We start from the raw sequence: 24,875 nt of genomic DNA on the forward strand, positions 1-24,875 counted from the left end.
TTGTATGGACATTGTTTGGTAGATCCAGAAGCTATATGGGACATGTTTGCAAGGAAGAAGGAGGCATACAAATAACTGTTTCACACATAAGTCCTATTTCTTTAGGAAACCAATATCAAAAATATACTACTGTTGAAGATGTTCTTGTTTTAAAAGTAGTCAATGTTAGGAAACACCACTGAGCAACATACACATCTTTTCAGGGATGTTGTTTAAAACTTTAAAAGCAGGTATGGTGTTGGTGAGCGTGCTTTGGATTTCTTTGGATTTATAGACTAGTCAAAGCAATATCATTGCCTTGATACTGCAAAGCATACTAGACCTGAGTTTCTTGGTTTGGAATTTAATGTAGTTTTAATGTGGCAAATTGTCACAGTTCTTCAGAAGGCATACTCGTTAACTTCCATTTGTGGTTTGAATGCAGCTGTACATTAAATACACTTTCAGTTCATGTATCAGTCATGAGGTAAAGCAGTAATGTCAGCATGTTACTACTCGGTGATATCAAATGAGATGTATTTTTAACTAAAGAAGACTGTTTATAGGGATTAAACCTGTTAGGTGTACTGAGGAGAGGTAGGCATCTTGAGTTTTATTTATTTATTGTTGAATAAATGTATTAAAAAGTAACTGCACTAAATGTTACTTTCTTTGGTTCCTGTATTTGTTTTTCTTTTCCTTGTCAGCTCAAATAAAAAGATGTTACAGTGAAAAACCTCATTTCTGTGTAGAGTATCTCAATTTAGTGAAGTGATTAAATATAATTAAAGTTGATGCTTATTTCTAAAATGTCTAATATTGTCATATTACAGAGGCGGATGCCCCAAACTTTCCGTGATCCAGCTACTGCTCCTTTAAGGAAGCTCTCCGTAGATTTGATTAAAACATACAAGCATATTAATGAGGTAATGGCTCCAGCTATCTTTGTTTTGTGTACTGATATGAATTTATTGTTTGAAATATGTTATTAAGTATATTTTCTGTGAATCGTACTGCATCTTCTGCTGGCATTATTTTGGATTCTTTCTTGCAGAGTGAACTCATTTGATCGTAAACTAAAGAAATCGTACATTATTTTATTAGAGCTAAAATGACTGCAAAGTACAGAAGTATTTTTATACTTGTTGTATGCCAGTTTGTTCCTGTTACGTGGAGGACAGTAAAAGAGAGAGAAAATCTAGCCCATCCCCCCCCCCCCCCCCCCCAGCCCCCCCCTTCGGTGCCCCCTATCCCCCTACCCCACCCCATCTTAAGTAATATCATTTTCGAAGTTCTTTGGTTATTTGAAGCATCCATAATCACAGAATCAGAATCGCAGAATCGTCTAGGTTGGAAGAGACCTCCAAGATCACCGAGTCCAACCTCTGCCCTAACACTAACAAGTCCTCCACTAAACCATATCACTAAGCTCTACATCTAAACGTCTCTTAAAGACCTCCAGGGATGGTGACTCCACCACCTCCCTGGGCAGCCCGTTCCAATGCTTAATAACCCTTTCGGTAAAGAAGTACTTCCTAACATCCAACCTAAACCTCCCCTGTCGCAACTTTAGCCCATTCCCCCTCGTCCTGTCACCAGGCACGTGGGAGAACAGACCAACCCCCACCTCTCTACAGCCTCCTTTAAGGTACCTGTAGAGAGCGATAAGGTTGCCCCTGAGCCTCCTCTTCTCCAGGCTGAACAAGCCCAGCTCCCTCAGCCGCTCCTCGTAAGACTTGTTCTCCAGACCCCTCACCAGCTTGGTCGCCCTTCTCTGGACTCGCTCGAGCACGTCCATGTCCTTCCTGTAGCGAGGGGCCCAAAACTGAACACAGTACTCGAGGTGTGGCCTCACCAGAGCCGAGTACAGGGGCACAATCACTTCCCTAGACCTGCTGGCCACACTGTTTCTTATAATACAAAGCACTAACATTTTTGAAATAGCTGGCTTCATATAGCTCTGTATTTTCAAAGGTAACTGAGTAAGCAATATACTTTTCATGTTTAGGTTTACTATGCAAAAAAAAAGCGGCGGCATCAGCAGGGCCAAGGAGATGATTCCAGTCATAAAAAGGAGCGAAAAGTTTACAATGATGGCTATGATGATGACAACTATGACTATATTGTAAAAAATGGGGAGAAGTGGATGGATCGTTATGAAATTGACTCTTTAATAGGCAAAGGATCCTTTGGACAGGTAATGTATATCAGCTCTGCAATCTGTAATTTGTGTGAATGATAATATGCATATCATTTAAAGTGCCATTCTTATTTCATTTTGAAATTCAACTCATTTTTTTCTTAATTCTACTATGCTGAAGTGCCTGCTCAAGGCATTTGTATTTTGTGCTGTTTCTTGTTACCACATATAATGTTTGAATATACTTCAGTATATTTAAATTGGTAATGTGCTTTGCAAATGAGCAAATCTTCAGCCTTTTGCCATCGTTTCACATTTTTAGCTATTTGTTTTGGGTTTTTATATTAAAACAATGGTCTAATGCTAGGGATAACCTATTCTTTACAGTAATGTTTGTTTTTACTATTGGTATTTGTAGTCAAGGCTTGAAGAAAAAGTCTGGAAGGAGGATGGAGCTTTTCTTTTGTTTTATTTGTTAGGTTTTTTCGTGTTCTGCAAGTCATTTTACAGTATTGTTTTTGTTGATTTACTGCTTGCATTTGGGTACAATACTTGCCTTAGTCCAGCTCAGTGAAGCCTTTGCTCTATTTTGCAACACCACTTCAGTAAACTCCATGTTATCGGTTGTGGCTTTATTGTAGTATCAAGCAAGAAAAGAAATTTAACTGGAAAGAACAAAAGTTGTAAAAATTTTCTATAAATTCTGATATGTTTAAAAAGGGTTTTGCAGAATTTTCAAAACTTGAGCAGAGAGATGACTTACATATTTGATTTTTCTATTTCAGGTTGTAAAGGCTTATGATCGAGTGGAACAGGAGTGGGTGGCTATCAAAATAATTAAAAACAAGAAAGCTTTCCTAAACCAAGCGCAGATTGAAGTGCGACTGCTTGAGCTTATGAACAAACATGACACTGAAATGAAGTACTATATAGGTATTCAAATATTTTTCTTAATTTTTATTTAATCAAATTATGAATATTTTAGGTTTTGATATATAGTGTAGGGTGCTGCAACTAATGGTTTTGGTGCTAACAAATGAAATAATACAACTTTTAATAGTAGTTTTCAGTGTAAATTAACTTGCATAAGCAACAGATCACTGCAGCAGGACTAGATATAGAAGAAAAACATATAAAATGTTTTGGGATAACAGATAATATGAAATAGGTAGTTTTATGGCTAGCTTGTTCATTATTTTTTGATTGTGCTTGTTTAAAAAGCTCAAAATTTCATGTAACAAAACTGAGATAAGACTTTTGTAATAGTTAAGACTTGCCTATTTAGATCTCAGAAAATATTTCTAAAGCTTATAATTCTGACTATTCCTGTAGACTGTCATGCTATTCCTTGAGGTTATTATTATAATGCTAATTGAACTTTCTAGTCATGATGAAATTAAGTTGGTCAGCTCAGGTAAAAAGTTTATTAAATCCTGTCTGTTCTCTGAAGTGGAGCATTGGGCAAAAATGTGATGGAAGGACATCATGTTGTAAAGAGATGGAAAACTGTGAGAGATAATTTAAGAAATGAAACTGTTTTTAAACATTTTTATCTTAGTTTGCAGGAGCTGAAATACTAACAACTATACTCTTCAGGTTTGCATGTATATATTGGATTACTAATTTTTCTTTCTGTAGTTTATAAAGAAACCCTGAAAATAATGTTAGTACACATTGCTGTTAAATTATCTGATGACTATTCAGTTATATTTTAACTTTTTTATGGAGTATTACCCTTATAATACATTTTATGTATACAGTTTAAAAGTTTTTAATACATTTTTAACTTTATTAGGAACATGTTTATATAAAACAGAAACTAAACTTTGCATCCTACTATATCAAAAAAGATATTTCAGGAATGTTAAAGACAGGAGCAGTTTCAGATTAGTACGGAGCAAATAAAAACACTAGAGCTATCACCAAATGAATAAACTCTTAATTTAGATTTTTAGAAAGTATATAGCACCACATAAAATGAGATTTGACTAAAACTTCATATGTCTAACTGTGTGACTTGAGATGGTTTAATACAAAGTGCAGTATTTAAGCAAAAACAAAAGTTTTGATAATTTTGAACAATAGAGAAATGAATTACTGCTTTTGTTTAAGCAGACACAAATAACTTTAATAGTTTTAGGCTTGTATCAAGTTGATTTCTGAATCTATTAAGATATATTTCAGTAGTTCCACTTTTTTTTTTTTAATCACTGTATTTAACAAGCATGGCAGCATTAGTAAAGGTCAAAAAAAAAAAAAGGCAAAGAGATCATGTTTTGAATGAATACCGTGTATTGCATGTGATGCAAAAACTGAGATCTATAGGTGCTTCTCTTTATCCGTGCATAGACTTGCAGGTGCATGGTGCTGAGAGTGGTTGAATAAGGCTGAAAGCATTGCAAGTATTACAATATACTGTGTGGTATAAAAGGAAGACTTCAAGATGTGTGTGGTTAAGTTAGGAGACTGGTCTGTAGAATATAGATATATACCTTGATTTTTAATGACATAAAGTGTAACTGTGTATACTTCTGCCAGGTCTTCTCTAGTAGCTTCTAGAGGACTACAGGAATGCATTAAGGTATTCAAGCTTCAAGGTAGCAGAGTTGAGGATAGATGTTCAAATGCGACGTCTTCACTGCAGGAAAGGTTTGGCAAGTTCAGCTCTTACCCAGACTATTTGAGCTGTGTGGCACTGCAGGTGGTACTGGTAGAGCTGGTCAGGTAGCATGCTGGTAGTTGAAAATTAGTCGGAGTACATGTTGTTTCTTGCCAAGTTGGCAGGTTCAGCGAGGTGCTGTGGGGAGGAAGGGGTGTATGGTGCAGGAAGACCACAAGCACATGAAAAGGTGCTGGTGCTCTTGTGGTGGTAGGGTATTAGAAATACATTAAAGAGGAGAAAATGCAAAAGGTCTAAACAATGAAGTATTGCGGGAGTTGGCATCAGGATGGAAGCAAATGGTATCATTACAGGTTAGTTGTAAGGGACACGTGAAGAACTGGCTTATAATAATGAGGAAAATAAAACTCGATGGGACACCATGTAATTACCTTGACTGAAAGTCTGAATGCTGACTGTGCTAATATTGGTTCAAGATTTTATTGTGACAAAGAGGGGTTATATTGCTATTTATCTGAAGATTGCAATGGTTTTTTCCTATTTAAATTTTCTTTTGCTTGCGGAGACCAACCTGAATAAGAACCTGGCAAATCCTGCTTGCTTCTAAACAGATGATTTTTTCACGTATTTCATGAATCAGATTGATTAAATTTGGATTGGGTTTGTTGCTTTCATAATTTTGAAATTACGTCTGGTTGAATATAATGCCTTTGGGATTGTGATTGATTTTATTAATTGAAGTAGTCTATTGAAGTCATGATTTATAAATTGCAATAATATACTGGTATGTTTTAAATTACTCTGGCATTCAAATAATTTCTCTGTAAATGTAAAGGGAATTCCTAATACATAATTTAATCTAAAGTGTGATATCTGCTTTACTGTTGAGAATGCTGTTGTAAGTACACTTTTTTCCAGTCTGCTTGGACTTAAATACAATTTTAATTTTAGGAGGGTGGAGAAATGAACTCTTCACTGGAAAAGGTCCAAAGTCTCGTGATTAAGATTTTTTTGCGCACAATTTGTACTGCTGCTTGTCTTTTTTGCTGATGTTTTTACTTAGATATGGCTGTTGCTAGTTTATTGAAAACAGAGATTAGTTGTGAATATCACTGTAGTTCTCCACTTCATCTGAATTTAATTTTGTTTGGAATTCTATGTTATTTTTATTTTCCACTATTTTTTCTTGCCTTTGCTAATGGGGGAGTGATATATTCATTTTGAAAAATTTCTCTTCTATTTTTTAAATCACTTTTTTGGTTAATGTAGCTTTACTGAGTTACACCTGCTATATGAAAAAATCCAACAACCCATACCCTGGGCATAGCAGAAATGTTTTGTAAATAATAATAGATCTAGAAAAAAACACCACAATATTATCTTACGGGTCAATCTCCTGCATATTGACTGAAACGTTTAGCATTGTATTGTAATTTGTATGTAATATGTACCACACAGCATATGTATTAATTATTTTCTTCCCTTTTTTAAAGTGCATTTGAAGCGCCACTTCATGTTCCGAAACCATCTCTGCTTAGTCTTTGAAATGCTGTCCTACAATCTGTATGATCTGTTGCGGAACACCAACTTCAGAGGTGTCTCATTGAATCTGACAAGAAAATTTGCACAGCAAATGTGCACTGCACTGCTTTTTCTGGCGACTCCTGAACTTAGTATCATTCACTGTGACCTAAAACCTGAGAATATCCTGCTCTGTAACCCCAAACGAAGCGCCATCAAGATTGTTGATTTTGGCAGTTCATGTCAACTTGGACAGAGGGTGCGTATGGGTAGAAATTCTAATTATGCTGTTATTGGATACATGTGATAAACTTCCCATCTTTCTTTTCTCTTTGATTATATTTTTATGCAGTGTTAACGCAAGTTGCATCATCACTTGATTGTAGAGGTCTGCAGTGGTGCAGTGCTCTTAAATATAATACTTCTTTATTATTTTCTTATTTCATGATGCATTTAGTTTCTTCCACTTTAAGATGTTACCTATTTAGTGTGCCATGGAGATAAGACACTATCTGGGAGTTGAGACAGTGTAGTATTTGGCTCTTAAAGATACTGCTTATAACTAACCACATTTTTACAAACACTTTAGTAAAACTGTGGGAAGATTGGATTGAGTTCACTGGTGGTACTACTATGAGTAAAGATGCATACGTGCAAAGTGTTTCCAGGACAAATTGTTTTCTTCAGATTAGGGTAGATTTAGCCTAATTAATAACTGTCCAAAATATTTGTGTTTGTATCCTGTTGTTCATGTGCTTTGAAGATGAGTGCATTTTTGATCTGAGTTGTTAGTTTCTGTCTAGCATAGTCAACTAGCTCTGTATTTACTTTAAGAAACATTAAAGTATATACAACAGCTATTAAAACCGTAAACAATTATGGTTGGATGACAAAGACTGTTTTCTTTAGGAAGAAGAATTATATTCCTCAAATGTTTGATTTGCACTCGCAGTTCATTGAAAAGTTCATCAGGATGTACTTACTGTTCATTGTGCACTGTATAGTCTAATACCAATAGACACTTTTCTGGTTGAATGAATCCTATTTGGTGGAATGATTGACCACCTGTATTCAGGGTACCTTAGCTTTAGTTGTTTGCACTGAATACAAATTGTTAGCTAGAGGGGTAAGGAAACTTCTATAGACAGAAATTAGACTTCCACTTTTTTTTTTCTTCCTTGAAAAGAGGCTTTTGAACCTTGCCAGGTCAGCTGTGTGCCTTTGGTGGTTTTATCTATAAATATATGAATGATATCCTTTTGCTATGAGAAAACTGGATGTTAAACAAACAAACAAAACACCTGCTAAATCAGACTTGCTGTAAATCTGCAGCAGTTGCAAAAAAGATGTCAGTTCAGATGTCAGTAGTAATGAAGATGATATCACTTTATGAAGAGAATTAAATAATGAAGATGATATCACTTTATGAAGAGAATTAAAAAACCTCATGGATTGACTGAATAGAAAGTGGTGAGGCACAAATTTAGGATTAATAAAATTAATTTCTCTATTAAGTAGAGACATCTGAGCCTAGGAAGAAAATGAAGGGAAGACAAATGAGATCTAGATTGTATAGGTCAATAATAAGATAATTTTGAGGTGCTAGAAAGCACAATTAAAAAAAACCTTTGTGCAATTTCACAGAAAAGTTAACTTAAATAGAAGTAAGTAAACATTGGCACCTTTGTGGAAAGTGCTGGATAAAATTTTGTGTTAATTAAAATATAAAGTACAGTTCTGTTTGGAATATTTTTCTTTGGTTGTTTTCTTTTTAAGGGTTTTTGAGTTTTTTTGTTTTGTTTTGTTTTTAAGATCTTTCTTTTTTGTTTGTTTTGCTTTGTTTCTTTTTTGTATATGCCCATGTTTAAGCCAGTCTTCAGATCTAGGATCAAGACTGAAATTTCTGACTTGTGAAATGAGCTGGATAGTTGGGGGTGATTCCAGCTGGAATCACCTGGTAATTTCATTTCATGACAACATAATTGTTGCTTTTGATTTTTTTTTACTGTTGGTTTTGTCTGAAGTGTTATGTGGTTCTGATGTGGCTTCTGGAATAGTTTTTATTTGAATGTTACCAGACTAAAATTTTGTTGTGCAATTATCTGTAATTGCATGAGATTACACTCATCAACCGTAAAGCGTAAAATATTGTAATTGTGAGTGAATTTGCACTTTTTTTTTGTGAGCAAGAGTTGGTATTTTTTTAATAATTAACGTTTAAATATTTTTATAAATTTGTAACATACTTTTAGTATCACTAATACCTTGTCTTTGCTTTCCCCACACTGAAAGTGTATTTTATTGTAATTATGTTTTGTAATACAGAATCATAATAGTGCTCTTTGGATGCTGTGTATTATCTTTAAATGCTTTTATTTCAGATATACCAATATATCCAGAGTCGTTTTTATCGATCACCAGAGGTGCTACTGGGAATGCCTTATGATCTTGCAATTGATATGTGGTCCCTTGGGTGTATTTTAGTTGAGATGCACACTGGAGAGCCTCTTTTTAGTGGGGCAAATGAGGTATGCAGCTATTATACAGTACAAGTAATTTGATCTTTTTTATTCATTCTGATAATGATACTCATCTGTTGTTATAATGGTTAAATTAGGGAAGTCTAATAATTCTAAAATTCATAAACATCAGTAATAGCAATGTCTTTTGTTAGAATTCTAAATTGCTTGGTAATAATTTTATGTTTCTAGGTTCACTTCTCCCCTGATCTTCCCCACAGCTCCTTGTTCACTAATTTATTTAGTTAATATTGAATTTTTCTTAAACTTGAAATTAATTCAGAACTTAACTTGTGTGGGTAGTTAACATATGCTTCCCACGTAACTATAGAATATTGGACTCTATTGCACTACTCATCTATCTGTCCCATGTTATTCATAAATATTCTTCCTGCGGAACAGGTGGATCAAATGAATAAAATAGTGGAAGTTTTGGGGATACCGCCTGCCCATATCCTTGACCAAGCACCAAAAGCAAGGAAGTTCTTTGAGAAGTTGCCAGATGGCACGTGGAACTTGAAGAAGACCAAAGATGGAAAAAGGGTAGGTTATATAGTTAGGACGACAATATGGACTATCCCTTTAAAAAAAAATAAATTAAATAATGGTGAGATATTACTTCGTTTTACATTGTCTTACTAAAAATGTAGCTTTATTGTTGTTTATTATTATTCTGAGTTGTAAGACAGGTTGATTAAGTAACACTTTCTATAGTGTTGAATAGTTTCTTACTTTGGTTTGACTGCTTCACTTTTATGGCATGTTTAAACTACGCACATCCAAGGCTTAGTGTGTAACTTGATTTCAATAATTTCTAATTTCTCAACAGGAATACAAACCACCTGGAACTCGTAAGCTTCATAATATACTAGGAGTTGAAACAGGAGGACCAGGTGGACGTCGTGCTGGGGAATCGGGTCATACTGTAGCTGACTACTTGAAGTTCAAAGACCTCATCTTAAGGATGCTTGATTATGACCCTAAGACACGAATTCAACCTTACTATGCCCTACAGCATAGTTTCTTTAAGAAAACAGCAGACGAAGGTACCAACACAAGCAACAGTGTGTCTACGAGTCCTGCCATGGAGCAGTCACAGTCTTCAGGAACCACCTCTAGTACATCTTCAAGCTCAGGTGAGGTTTTCTTATTAAATTATATTTCTGAATCGTGTCGAAGGAGTCTGTCCCAGAGTCTGTCCCAGATGACAGACTTTTGTTTGGCATTTGTTTATTGGCTGGAACAAGTAACTGCTCCAATGAAAAGTTATAAGTAGATTTACAAAAATGTGAGTGATAGGTCCTCTGTTTTTTATCTTGAAGCTATTTAAATCTTTATGTTGTCATTGTTTTACAGCTTACTGTAAATTTTGTATCTCGTGTTGCTGTGATTTTATAGGTGGATCTTCTGGGACAAGCAACAGTGGAAGGGCACGGTCAGACCCCACACACCAGCATCGACATAGTGGTGGACACTTCACTGCTGCTGTTCAAGCTATGGACTGTGAAACACACAGCCCACAGGTATGCACAAGTAGAGCTTTGTCTGATTTATACATTTTTTTCTGAGAATATTAAATCCCTAAAAATAGTTGTATTAGGTTTACATGGCGAGGTTTTGGAACTGGGAAGGTGCAGGGGTGGTCTCTGTGAGCAGAGCCCAGCAGCTGCCCCATGTCAGATCAGAGCCAGCTCCAGCCAGCTCCAAAAGGGACCCACCGCTGGCCAGAGCTCAGCCAGGGAGTGACGCTGTGCGGGCCTCTTGGGGAGCACATTGAAGAAAGGGGAGGGAGTGGGGAAAGTTGCACAGCAGCAACTGGGAGAGAGGGGTGAGAAAATGTAGAAACAACCCTGCAGACCCCAAGGTGAGTGCAGCAGGAGGGCAGGAGGTGCTCCAGGCAGGCAGCAGCAGTTCCCCTGCGGCCTGTGGAGAGGCCCCTGGTGGAGCAGGCTGTCCCCCTGCAGCCCATGGGTCCCACACGGAGCAGATCTCCACGCTGCAGCCCCCTTCTTGTGTAGTCCTTCGTATGTTAGGTCATTCACTTAGTCAAAAGTACTGTAGGTAGCTGTAAAAATTTCCAATAAATTCTGTGGATGCAAAGGTTTTGTATAAGTTGCAACATGCCAGGTGGGGTGGTCATGTTATCCAGGGCATAAGGGTACACAGAACTACGTATCTTCCAACCCAATGAAGATCTAGCTTGTACTTCAGTGGACTCCTGCTCAAGTTCTTACTTCCATCTCACCGTGTTCATATGCTTCACCAACATTACGACTGGTGTATTAGGAACATTATTAGCTACAAATGATTCAGTAATTTCTTTTTTTTTTTTTAAATACAGATCAGATAAAACCACAAAATACTGTATATTACCTTTGTTTGTTCCTGGAAGAACATTAACTGAAATGTTGTAGTGATTTGCCATTTCTGTTCATCCCTTTTAAAGTTGTAGAATCCTTTTTACAGGTATTAAGCAGTAGCCTCCATGCATTACAGTCATGAAAAGAAGAGAACATCATACATGCTTCTTTGCAACTCACAGTTTCTTCTTCTCCCAAGTAGACAATTTAATTTATTCAACAAATGGCTGTGTAGCTAGATCTTGCTACTTTAATAATCTTTAATCAGCAGTGTTGTTCCAGAGGTGTGGGTAGTAATCCTCTAATAGTGTTGGTAGTGTTCAAGATATGAACTGCAACATATTAATTTAGTTTAGCATGCTAAATGTATCCAGAGGCCCTAGTCACAGATTAAGGCCTTAATGTTTGTACAACACCTAGAACCAATATGCTGTTTAAAGCTGCTTCTTTAATTTGGTAGTAAGGTCACGTATAGGACTTTCTTTAACTGCCTGTTTGAAAAAAAAATCAGAATGCAAACTTTAAAAAAAGTTACATGTAGAAACATGTATTAGAATACTCCTTAACTACATGATTATATTTCTAGACTAATTTTGAAACTGCAAGGATTGGTTAACTTATTCAAAAGTTAGCAGAAACATTAATACCTTAATCTCTCTCATATATGGATACATTTGATTAATCATTTCACTTTTTGTTTTGCCTGTTAACATAGGTTCGACAACAGTTTCCTCCTCCAATTGGTTGGACAGCCACTGAAGCTCCTACACAGGTCACTGTTGAAAACCATCCAGTTCAAGAAACCACCTTCCATGTAACCCCTCAACAACAGAATGCATTACATCATCATCACGGAAATAGCTCTCACCACCACCATCACCACCACCACCACCACCACCATCATGGACAGCAAGCCTTGGGTAGCCGGACCAGGCCAAGGGTCTACAATTCTCCAACAAACAGCTCCTCCACCCAGGATTCTATGGAGGTGGGCCACAGTCACCACTCCATGACATCCCTGTCTTCCTCAACTACTTCTTCCTCTACATCTTCCTCCTCTACTGGTAACCAAGGCAATCAGGCCTATCAGAACCGCCCAGTGGCTGCTAATACCTTGGACTTTGGACAAAATGGAGCTATGGACATGAATTTAACAGTCTACTCTAATCCACGCCAAGAAACTGGCATAGCTGGACATCCAACGTACCAGTTTTCTGCTAATACAGGTCCTGCTCATTACATGACTGAAGGACACCTTGCAATGAGGCAAGGAATTGATAGAGAAGAGTCTCCCATGACAGGAGTTTGTGTTCAGCAAAGTCCTGTGGCTAGCTCGTGACTAAACTGAAACTAAGTTTGTTTCTTGTGTGTTTTTATAGAAGTGGTGTTTTTCCAAAAACAAAGTGCAAAGCTGCTTGAATCAGAAGGAGATAAACTCACTGAACCGCTACAGGAGGGCAAAGCTGACTATTTTTTTAGACTTGAAAAGATTGCAAAGGGACAATGAAGTTTTCTTTTTTTTTTTAAAGAGCCATGTCCGGACCCACCTTAATGAATAGCTTAGTGGTGTTCACCTTTTGCTTCCCCCATTTTAACTCGCCACAACCTAGTCATAGTTTGTTTTTTGGGGGGAGGGTGTTTTTTTTTTTTTTCTGTCTCATTCAACAGGGGGCTATTGTTAAAATGTTGGCTGTAGTTGCAAACTAGTTTCTTTTTAAAGACATTGCACATGATTTATAAAAAGGCCCTTGAAGATTTTGGGTGGGAGGGGAGTGAGTAATATATATATACGTATATTTTTTTTTTAGTTCCCCAAACAAACATGGGCACAGAAATGCAGTACTGTAAGGAAGAGGGACCTTCAGATTACACAAATATATATTCTTCAGTTGTAAAAAGGGACGGTTGTAATGGAGTTTGTAAGGCACATTAAGCATGCTAAGTGGCGGTGATCAGAACTCTCCTTATCTGAATCTACTGAGGATCAAAGCAGCAATTGTAATGGGAATCTGTGTGTCTCATATTTTGGAGACCACAGTCAGTTAGTATTGAAATATGACTGGTTTCATAACTAAGGTGCACTGAGAAGCAATCAACGGGTCGGTCCTGGCCAGTCGTGGGGAGGTCTAAGTGGTGGTCTTTGGGAAAACCTTTGGCCTTATGGATTTGGACTCTTAAGTTAGAAGAGCCTACCATTTCAGATGCAATCACTTTTGGACATGCTTTTGCAGACAGTCCTTAATGCTGAAAACACAGAGAATGGGTAATTCAAGAGGCCTTTCTTTTAAAAATAGACTTTTGTGACCCACTTATTGTAAGGTATTGCAAGGTCACTTTGCGTGTGTCATAAAGTTGACTTCCTTATTGGTTGAAGGTCACAGAAGTAGTGGTTTGCGTTTGATGGAAATAGCTACAACTGTGTCCCTTCCTGCTTTTTACTTTTTTCTTTTGCTTTTTCTTGGCACGTGGTTTCTCCACCATTACTTCTGCACAAAGACGTCTTCTGTTCATCCTGAACATTTTTAAAAATGCAGAATTTTATGTGACTGCTTTTTTGCCTCACAATTATGCTGTGAATTTTACAAAAATTTATTTTCTTTTTTGATAATTTATTGTACCAAAGCTGTTTTTATAGCACATAGATGTCTGTAACCAATAATGTAGCAGTTCTGCACTTTGACACAAGGTGTAACTAGACCATTTTTAAATGTCAGTTGAGAATTATGGCTGTACTATTGCTTAAACAAAACTGGAACTGTTGTTGAATTCATAGCCAATACATTTACAGCAATCTGTGTACTGAACATAATAGATTGACATCTACTTCAAGACTATAACATCTGTTACGTTATAAATGTGTTCAGGCTTCTGAAGGTAAAAGGGACACTAGATCCAGAAGCTATGAAACCAGCAGTTGATTCTTGTATTCCTTATTAACATAATTGTAAACTTGAAGGCAAGACCTTGATTGCATGAACAGGTCCAAAATAATAGTCTGAGTAAAGCAAGACACTCACATGAGACCTGAGGTTAGCAGGCTGTATTTAACAGGTGCCTAATTTTTGGGTAATGCTGCCTTAATATAACACAGTCAGCTTGGCAGTTGCAAAATTTATGGGCCCATTCAGAGATTTAGTTGTATAAATAAAAGCTCAGTGAAAACCATCTGAAAGAACAAGGGCAATTCAGTGACTGCCCATCCCAGATTAACACTGTTTGCCCATTATATATTACAGAAGCAGTGATCTACCTCTGCCAGTAAGCCCTTTTAAAAGTTAATTCAGCAGAAAATTCAGAGTTCACACTGGTCAGTTCCATGTGGCTAAGTAATTTTTTTCAGACTAAAAGGTGGACTTTTTTATATACTTACAGTGGCAACACAGCAGCTGGCTACCATGTAGATGGGAATGAATACTTGGGATTACCATTTTTTTTTGTAAATCACAACTTTTTTTTTTTTTAATCAAGTGATCCATATTTCTTTTGTATCGACATGTCAACCCTGTGGATGAAACTTTTTTTTTTTTTCCTGTTTCTTTTCTTTTTTTCTTAAACTCAGTAATTCAGAGTTTACAGGAATTGGAAGGCTGTCACCTTAAAAACAGGGTGCCGAGTTCAGCAATATCGAAAGGAATCCAGTACTTACTGCTGTCTAGGAATATAAGGGTAATACGAAATCTGGGTAATTTTTGTGTGCGTGGGTTGCCACACCTTAGCAAGCGCCAAAAATGAAGCAGTTTAAAAAAATATCTACGTAAAGAAGAAACCACAAAATCCAGTGCTTCTGCATACTGTGTTATGTTACAGTCCAGTTTTGTGTGCTTTACTACACAGTTTGGTTACAGGACTTCTGTGCATTGTAAACATAAACAGCATGGAAAAGGTTAAATACCTGTGTTCAGATTGTAAGATCTAGTCCGGACTTGCTGTGTATATTGTAACGTTAAATGAAAAAGACAAGCCCTTTGTATTATAGTCATGCAGTCTTATGTATGATAAACAGTTGAATAATTTGTCCTCAGACTCTTTACTGTGCTTTTTGAAAAAAAGAGTAATTTAAGAAAAGAAATGTAAACATAGTAAATCTTCCTATGCAATTAACCTACTCCAAGCCATGGTATGGTAGGTATGATTATACTATAATATGTAAATATCAGATACATTGAAACAGACTTAAAAATATGAAAGTAAAAGTTGGAGGCGTAATGGATAATTTTGAGTTTTTAATTGAAACAGCAAGGTATACAAATCATTGATGTATGAACACAGCTCTGCTTGATTCTGTTTGACTGTATTTGTAGTTTGAGTTGTTTATATTATCATCTGTTAGTTTGAATGTTCTTATACGCACTGCAGCTTTCTACCTAATACAGACTAGCTGATTTTAAGGCCAGAAGTGACCATGGTAATGAAATAATCTGACTGGCATGCCGTTCATTATCTCTAGGATACAATCTAGTTACTTTTGCATCATGAAGTCTGTATCTTTTGGGTGCAATAGAACATGCTTTTTAAAAAAGATAGCCAGTTTCCATATAGGTTCTTCAAGCGTGAGGATTTCTCCATGTCTCCTGAGTGATTCAGCTAGTTCATTTTCCATGCTCGTAGTCCTCCTTTGGTTTCAGAACTGTTTAGTTACAGCTGCTGGCCACCGGATAGCTAGCCGCCTATTAGAATAACTAATAACTACTCTAGGTTTAAACTCTTTCACTTTATTCACATAAAAATATGTTAACTTTAATAACCTATGTAGATGGAGTTCCTTATATCTCTAACTGTAAAGCTTTTATGGCTCTTCTGAAACTTCAGATGTTTTAAAATCCATTCTAACGCGTGGACGTGAGAACTGCATACAGCATTCTGGTAGTAACTTCGGTATTGCTGTGTGCGTGTAGTATGTGCAGGTACATTCTTGAACCTTTCAGTTTATATCTTTGCTTGTTTGTTTATACCTCCAAGGATTGCATTTTAAAATCTTTCAGTCTCAGTTATTTGCATTAAAAGATTGTAAATTTAGATGATTATCCATCATGATTCCTAAGTCCTTTTCAGAACTGCTGCTCTTCCAGGATGTAGTCTTCCATCCTGTAAGTATAATGATGTCTGAATGGGACTGGTTTACGGAAGGGTTGGATTCACCTATAGATGTGAGTTGTCTCTGTTTATCACTCTACCATCATTTTCATTAAACCATCGATAAGCTTATATTTTATTAACTGAAAAATCTTAAACTGCTTTGAAGATAAATCCTGTCAAAACATACCTTTTTTTAACAAGGAAGTTATCTAAATCCATAACCTTCTGACACAGAGTGTTTAGTATGTTCTGTGTTGATTTGTAGATCAAATTACGTTTCAATAAGGTCGTTGTATGGAACTTCAAACCAGTATGGAAGTGTCTTTCCAGTTAAAATGGCACGAGTAACTAACTACAAAGTAGAGTTATTGCTGAGAATTGATCTCATGAGGATAGTTTGTATGTGATCCAGCATGACTGTGGCGAGTGATGTATTTTTATTTAGAAGAGTGGATATTAGAATTGTGCAATGTCTTATGGCTGCCAAGCAAAGAAAGATGCCTTGCCAAATTGTAGTTTCCTGTTATATATCCCTGTTTCTTTTTTTCATTCTATATAAGCAACCTCTTGTTGAAATCTTTGAAATTGGGATTTATTTCTCCACCTCGCAGTGACAGTTTAACTATTTGTTCCCTGTTGATTAAGATGCCTTGTTTTTACTTCAACAATTCTCCATATTAGCCTTATCAAATATATATGATCTGCCTAGACCCGAGAGGATATGCACTTTCTGTTGTTTATCACGTTTTATGCTAGATGTTAACAAAGCGTCACCGAGTTCAATCACAAAACAGTCACAGTGACTATCCTTGAGAACCTGAGTGATGCGAGGATGTGATATGCTTCATAAGCCAGACAAAGGTGGAAGTTAAAATTGTGCACTTGAGGCTCCTCAGCTGAATGCAGAGAGAGAATTCAATCACTTCAATCAATGTTCAGAGGTCCTAGAGGGAAAAAGAGTCTTCAGCAGGGATTTGACTTAGAAGAGGGTAAGTGTTGGAATTGAGAGGTTGTTCTGTGTGGAAGGGAGCCTAAACAAGATGGGTAATAGCATAGGGAGGGGAGAGAAATACCTTTAGCCAGAGTGGAATGGTGCAGACCTTAACTGAAAGTGACTGAGACTTTTTTTTAATGCAGATCTCGTACTAAGAAAGCCTGTAAGGGAACCTAAAGGAAGAACTTTATGGCCATGATGAGTGATTTATATGAGTGATTAACACTTCCACTTGAGTGGAAAATACTTTTGTCACAAAAGTTTGGATTCCAGTAATTAAAGTGTGTTGTAACTAGAATGTAGATGTGTATTTTGTTGCAAGGTAGGTCTGAATCCAAACTGTTAATCAAGTCACTAGTTCACAGAAATGAAAAATGAGATGAGTTTGCTATGATTAAGAAAGGCTAAATTGAAGAAGGAGAACTTGGTTTCTGACAGCAGACCAAATGAGGAAATGCTGGACAGAACAGACTGGCAGAAGCAGCAGTAATGGAAAGAGTGGATTGTCAGCATGCAGGCATCTGGCGGTATTTTAATTCATTTACCAGCTAATGCTGAGAGGTACACATTTAAAATGTGCTGAAAACAGAGCTGAGTGAGACCTTAAAAGAGGCAGACCACATTAGACGTTAATGTTTCTAGGACTGTAGGAAAAAAAAAAAAGTCTGTGTGTGTTGCTGAGTGACTGGTTATGGAAACTTGATCTGTTTTTAGTAGGGTAAGAGTGGAAGTGAGGCTGACCAAAGACATCCTAAATAAATAAATTAAAAAAACGTTGCCACGGAGTAGGAAGGGCACAAGGATCTCCCAGTGTTTGTGCTTATGTCCTCAAGGTGTTTTATGTGGATCCAGCTTAGATCCTCATTCCAAAGGCAGGACCTCCTTTGTTTCACAACAAGCAGTTTTTCCTCAGGAATGAACAATGCAAAGCATCACAACTGAATAATGATAAACAGTGTCACAGTGAAAAGCTGCAAACCTCAAATATCAAATTATCATGGCAAGAAAAACAGTCCCAGTTGTTTTGGTCTAACAAAAGTATACACTTTTTTTTTTTTTTTTAAATTAGGGCTAATAATAGCGTTATTGATAAGACAGAATTACCAGTACAGTAGAAATGTCGTAAGTCCTTTCAGGAAGATTGTATTGGACAATTTGGCTTTTTAAACAGAACTTTAAGAACCCTAAAGAGCAGATGCATCCTGGGGCAAGTTGGTCTGAATTTCAGTAGGGCCAGGACTGACAAAGCCCCCTGCAGATCACGCTTTTCGGACAATAGAATGTAATGTGGCTTTAGGTGAACAAGGCAATGCAATTAAACTTCTTATGTAGTACACTGGGATTCTCTTTTCTTTCCTGTATGTCTTCGCAAGAGTCGTTTCTCATCTCTGGTAAGTAGGGCCGGTGTCCAGCTCTTCGTTTCTTAAGTACTTCATAGGAACAGCTTCAGCAGGAATTTTTGCTTCCCACTGGAAGCGCAAACTCCAGAACCCTGGAATACAACTGTCATGATGTCTGGGCACATGTTTCAGTTATAAGGGTGTTATATTTTCTAGAGCACCGCATCTTAATTGACAAGCTTAACTTAAAGCTGTTCAGTTAACAAAGTGCAAAAATGTTTTGTCATTTTGCTTCTATCATTGTTTTGCATGCAAACAGACAAATCTCATGGAATTGCCACGTGTACCATCAGACAGTGTTGCAGCCTCTCTTAGAAACATGCTGGTCTCCAATGCAAATTCTTTTTTATAGAGTATATACAGTGTTCTCTTGAGTACATCAGCTACTTGGCTTCTTTGTTGGTGCAGTCCCCTTCTGGAGTCTGTCACAAAAACTTTCTGTGAAGACATTTTTTGCTAGTGGAGCAATGGATGAATGGTATTATTCCTTCTAGGGGAAAAAAAAAAAGTAAATGATTGCTTTATTTTATTTTTTAAATCGTGTATGCTTTACATTTTAGGGTTTTGTACAGATACCAGCATTTTAATTCAAAGCATTTTTTTGTTACCTGGGTGTTGAAGGTTGCCATGTCTGACTGTAGGACACACTTGTTGTCTTAACATGTCGGCATCATGTTTTTCTATTAGTTTTTCTGCATAGTGCCAGCCAGTTCTCACTGCTTGAGGCAATGGTATGGAAGTAACTTATAGTTTTGAAGACCTGGCTTGGTGGCTTGCTTTTTGGGTATTGGAAAAGAAGTTCTGGCTTTGCTAATGCTGTGCACACTTTCTGTAGCGTGTATGTAAAGAAATTTGACTTAATTTTCAAGGCAATCCACAGACTAGTCCTTAAAACTTAACTGAAGGAGGAGGAAAGGGTTAAAAACACTTTCTCAAATCCAGTTTTGTGTTATAAGTGTAAATCTGATCATCAAAAGCGAGTGAGGAGATGAGTCTTACTGAGCATTAGTCTGATGGATTTTAAGAATTTCTTCAGATTTCACATCTTCTGGGTATTCCATGTGGTCCTGAGTAATAAAAAGAACAGTAGGACAGTAGAAAGTAATAACCAAATCCACCTCCTGTAGGTCTGCCCATGACAAGTGGGAGAAAAGGAGATTAGTGCGACAGCTGTCAACTGTCAAAAGACAATAAATTGGTTAGGGACTGGAAAATGATGTGTGGAAAAATAAAAACAGTTAGTTTGCTCTGAAGCGAGTAGTTGCAGATGTAAAGCAGAAAACCTCTCCACCCAGACTGTCTTCTCCAGAATCTCTTTCGTACCACCTCCTGCAGCGCTTCAATGCCTCTCTCTTTGAGGTTTTCTTGCCAACCTGGAGCTCGTTCAGCATGTTGCCCAGCATAAAACATCAGCTGCTGGTAGATGGAGTCAATCTTTTTGAGACTGCAAGGATGATGATAAAGAGGAGTTTTTACAAGGAGGCAAAAAGGCTAGTCCTCAAGGGAGCACATCCTGAGTTACTCTGTATTTCCAATGCAACAAACCCCTTCATTTTTACACCTGCAGAAAACTTTCAGAGCCCCTAGGGTTGAGAACAAACTGAGGGAATTTAGTGTTCAAAAGCTTCAGTCCACTTTTTGTCTGCTTTCCCAATCTAGGGCTGGCACACTTTAGTACCTGAATCTGTCTCTTGCCTGTATAAAATGTTTGCTTTATTTATGAAGTAATTTTATGACTTATTTATTTATTTATTTATTTATTTATTTTTCACAAGGGTAGTATTTCTTCCAAGAAAAATGCTGTACATGGATTTATTCTAAACTGGAATAACACTGTCAGGTAATAAATACCCTGCTCTACGTAGGCGTCTTGCATCAGTCCAGCAACTACACAGAGCTAATACACTTCTGTGTGCTTGTGAAGCGGAATTTGCTCTGTAAACAACAAATGCTACAAGTAGGTACGTTAGTTGCAGTGCCTTGAATTCAGTTGTGTCAGTGGGAGTCCCTTTGAGATAGTGACTTGAATAGAGGAGGGTTTGTGTCCCGATACAACCTCACCGGCCAAGGCAAACACATCCAGGAATCTCCCAGTGGCCCGAGCCTTGACAATCAGAGATGTCACATTTAGAGCTTCCTCATGGCGAAAAAGAGAGGCTTTTGTCTGAGTCGTTTTGAAGCAGTAAGCATACTAATTTTGAATGAAATCATTTTAAAACCCTGCTCACTTTCTTTTCAATAGAAACTATATTTAATGTCCCTCTTTGGAAACAATGCCTTTGTTTCCTCTCTTTCCCCCCCACCCCAGTTCCCCTTCTTTTTCTCCTCCCATCCTTCTTCCCACCTTCCTGCCCTTCTTACTCACTGCTTTTCCCTTCTCTTGCCATTGTTCAGCTTTTTTATTTCTTTTCCCTGCTTTTCTTTTTTTCTTCTTTTTGCTTCTTTTTCCTGCTGTTCTTCCTTTCCCCACCTTTCTGCTTTTATGCTTCTTTTCACTATTTCTTTTCCTCTTGGTCTTTTCCTGTCTTCTTTCTGCTTTTCCCTTCCTCTCTCTGCTTTTTACTCCGACTTCCTCTCAAGATTTTCAGGTTTCCCCCTTCTCTGCTTTTTGGTGCTTTTTGTTCTATTCTTTTCCCTGCTTTGGTTTCCCCCCCTTGCTTTGACTTTTCCATTCTTTTATCAGCTTTTCAGTTTTTTTTTTTCTTCATTTCTTTTCATTACTTTTGACTTGTTTTCACTACCTCTCTTCCTTGCTTATGTGTTCCTCTCCCACTTTCTTTTCACTCTTTGTTCTCCCTTCACTGATTTTTTTCCACTGCTTTTCCTTTCTTTCTGATGCTTTCTTGGTCTCTTTCCCCTTTCTTCTCAGTGCTTCCTGTGTCTTTCTCTTCTCTTCTCCCTTTCCTTTTTCAGTGCTTTTGAGATGTTTACTTTGCTTTCTCATCCTCAGTTCTTTTTTTTTTTTTTTTTTTTTAACGTTTCTCCCTTCCCCTTTCCTCCCCAACTTTGTTTCAAATACTTTTCAGGTCTATTATCCCTTCCCTACACACACAGGCTGCTTTTCCCCCCGCCCATTTATCCATCACTTCCATACTTTTCCCTGCTTTGATTTCCTCTCAAGCTTTTCATCTTTTTCCCTTCTGTTGATGCTTTACCCTCTTTTCTCTCTTGGACTTCTTTTCCTTGCTTTGACTTCTTTACCGTTCTTTTCCCTTCTCTTCTTCAGTGTCCCGTGCTATTCGAGATGCTTCCTTCTCCCCAAGCTTCTCCTCTGTTCCCTGCTTTTCACTGCATGAACTTCTTTTCCTTATTATATTAACCTCCTCCCCCCCCTCCCTTTTTATTATTCCCATTGCTTTTCACTGCTTTGACTTCATTGTTTTTGTGGGCATTTTTCTGGCATTTTCTGTGCTTTTCAGGTCTCCCTCCCCCCCCCCCCCCCCCCCCTTTCCCTTGCTTGTCACTGCTTTGTCTTTTACCTGCTTTTCTCTTCTCATCTTTTCCCCGCTTCTGCCTTCTTGTCTTTCCCCTGCTTTTCATGGATCTTCTTTCTTTATTTCCCCCCCTCCCCCCTCTTTTTCATTCTTGTCACTGTTTTGATTCTTTCTTTCATTGCTTTGCCCTGCTTTGGCTTTTTTCTGCTCTGACTGTCACTGCTTTGACTTCCTTTTCACCACTTTTCAGATATTTTCCTTTGTTTCCCTTGCTTTTCATTAGCTTGACTTTTTGCCTCTGCTTTTCCATCCTCATCTCGCTTTTCTGTCCTCCTATTTTCCTTGCTCTTAAGGTATCTCCCTCCACACACACTTTTCAGTACTGTGACCTTTCTCTGTTTTTTAGATCTTTTCCTTGCTTTTCTCTTCTTCCTCTCCACCCCTATTCTACACCTTCTGTTCTTTCTCCTTCTCCATCTCCATTCCTCTTCATCTTTTCCCGTCTCTCTTCCTCCTTTTACATTCTTTCCCATTCTGCCTTCTCCTTCCCCACCTCACCTCATGCACTTGCCACCACTTTAATTTCCTTTTCACTATATTTCAGGTCTTCCCTTTCTTTTTCCCCTGCTCTTATGTCTGCTTAATGCTTCTGTCTTTCCCTGCTTTTTATTGCTTTTACTTCTTTTCCCTTCTCATCTTTGCAGTGCTTGTCACTGTTCTGACTTATTTTCACCACAACTTAATGTCTTCTCATTTTTTTCCTGATTTTTTTTTCCCTGCTTTTCACTGCTTTGACTTCTTTCTCCCACTTTCTAGACCACATCTTTCTCTTCCCCCACTTCCCTCATACTTCTTTTCCATTCCCTTTAGTTGTCTGTCTGCTTTTCACTGCTTTGACTGTTTTTCACTGGCTTTCAGATCTCTTAATATTTCCCCATTTGCTTCTTTTCCCTTCTGGTCACTGTTTTGACTTTTATTCCCTGCTCTTTGTTTTTTACCACCTGCCCCCTTCTTTTCCTTCCTTTGGTATCTTCTGCCACTTTTCCCTGGCTGAACTTTTTTTTTCCCCCTAGCTTTTTCCTGTTTTGGCTGCTTTTCCCGGCTTTTCCCTGCTTTACACTGCTTTCTCTATGCTTTTCAGGTCCTTTTCCTTCCTTTCCCTTCTCTGTTTTCCCTGCTTGTCACTACCTTCAGTTCTTGTAGCTCCTTGTCAGTGCTTTGACTTCTTGTAGCTGCTTTTCAGGGCTTTCCTTCACCCCCTGCTCCCAGGTTTTGCCTTCCCCTTCCCTGCTGTTCACCCCACTGACTTTCATTCCTTGCTAGTAACTGTTTTAATTTATTTTCACTGCTTTTCCCATCTCACCCTCTCCCTTCTTTTCCCTGGTTGTCATTGCTTTGCCTTCCTCTTGCTTGCTTTTCTGATATTCTCCTGGCTTTTTCCTTTTTTCTCTGCTTTAAGTTATTTTCACTGTGTTGTTATCTTCTCCTTTCTTTTCACATCTCACATTTTCATTCTTTTCCCTCCTTTCCTCTGCTTTTTACATCTTTTTATTCTCTCTCCTCATTTTCTGTCCTTTTCTCTGCTATTCAGTCTCTTCACTGCTTTGGCTTTTTTTCAACTGCTTTTCTGGTCTTTTCCTTTCCTTTCATTGCCTATTACTGCTGACTTTTTTCTATTGCTTTTCAGGCCATTCCTTCCCCTCTCCTACCCCCACTTCCTTCCTTCATCCCACCTCCCCCCCTGCTTCTCCATTTGCTTAATTATGGATTTTTTTTCTGCTTTTCAGATTTTTTCTGTTCCCTTCCCCCCCCGCCTTTTTTTTTCCTGCTTTTACCTTATGCCCTCCTTTTGGCTGCTTTCATGTAATGCACAGCTTTTCAGATGATTTAGTTCCCCTCCTTCTCTACTTTTCCTTTCCTTGTCTTTCACTTCTTTAACTTTGGCTGCTTTTGCTTTTCTGGTCTCTGATTTTCCCTGCTTATCAGTGCTTTGGTTGCTGATCCTTGCTTTTTGCCTCCCAACCCCACCTTTTCTTCCCCCTCTTCCTTTGCCTCCATTTCCCCACTCTGACTGTGTATCGCTGTTTATGTCGCTCTCTTCTCCTCCCACTTCCCCTTCCCCTTGCTGCTTTTCCATGCTTTGACTTCATGTTGCCACTTCTCACATCTCCCCCCAGCTCTGCTTTTCTCTTCCATACTTATTCCTGCTCTTTCCTGCTTTCATGGCTTTTTTTTCCCTGCTCTTCACTGCTCTGACTCCTTTCACTCCTTTTCCTTCCCTGCTTTCCCATGCCCTCCTGCTCCACCCTTGTGTGCTTCTTTCCCCACCTTTCCAACAAAGTGGTGCAGAGCTTGATCTTCTTTTGACTGACTTCAAGCTCTCTTCCTCCATTTTTTTTTCCTTTTTGTCACAAGTTTGACTCACTCCTTCCTTGCTTTGCTTCTTTTTATATCAATTCTGTCTCTCCTATTTTTTCAGTTCATTGTTATTTCTCCACTTTTTCTTTGATTTCACTTTCTTCATTCATTCCCTTTTCTCATCTTTCTTTTCACGTCTTTTCTTGTAATTTTTTTCACATCTATTCACATCTTTCATTTTTTAGTCTTTTCATACCTTTCATTTTCTCAGATTTCTTCTTTCACTCCTTTTTCCTTACCACTTCTCACTGTTTTTGGTGTCTTAACTTCTTTTAACTTTTCCACTACTCTTCAGTTTTCTTCCTTTCTTCTCACTTCATTCCCCTCTCTTCTCCCCTCTTATTTTTCTCCTTTCTTCTTTCATTCTTTTCACATCTCTCCTCATTCAACATTCAAACAGTTTGCTTCAGTACA

General features: G+C 37.7%; 1 protein-coding gene across 2 annotated transcripts in view; it reads left to right on the forward strand.

Moving 5' to 3' along the window:
• DYRK1A (dual specificity tyrosine phosphorylation regulated kinase 1A) overlaps positions 1–16,344 on the forward strand; it is a 91,485-nt gene extending 75,141 nt beyond the window's left edge. For both annotated transcript variants that reach the window (XM_066978717.1, XM_066978713.1), the window contains exons 4-12: positions 813–905; positions 1,988–2,176; positions 2,905–3,052; positions 6,233–6,519; positions 8,642–8,788; positions 9,182–9,322; positions 9,609–9,915; positions 10,178–10,302; positions 11,855–16,344. In XM_066978717.1, the coding sequence (XP_066834818.1) occupies positions 813–905; positions 1,988–2,176; positions 2,905–3,052; positions 6,233–6,519; positions 8,642–8,788; positions 9,182–9,322; positions 9,609–9,915; positions 10,178–10,302; positions 11,855–12,478 (2,061 nt within the window). In that variant the 3' untranslated portion in view covers positions 12,479–16,344. The remainder of the gene's footprint in view (positions 1–812; positions 906–1,987; positions 2,177–2,904; positions 3,053–6,232; positions 6,520–8,641; positions 8,789–9,181; positions 9,323–9,608; positions 9,916–10,177; positions 10,303–11,854) is intronic.
• The last annotated feature ends 8,531 nt before the right edge of the window (positions 16,345–24,875 follow it).

The sequence above is a fragment of the Anser cygnoides genome, chromosome 1 (assembly GCF_040182565.1).
Source record: "Anser cygnoides isolate HZ-2024a breed goose chromosome 1, Taihu_goose_T2T_genome, whole genome shotgun sequence".
In the NCBI taxonomy this organism is placed as follows: Eukaryota; Metazoa; Chordata; class Aves; order Anseriformes; family Anatidae; genus Anser; species Anser cygnoides.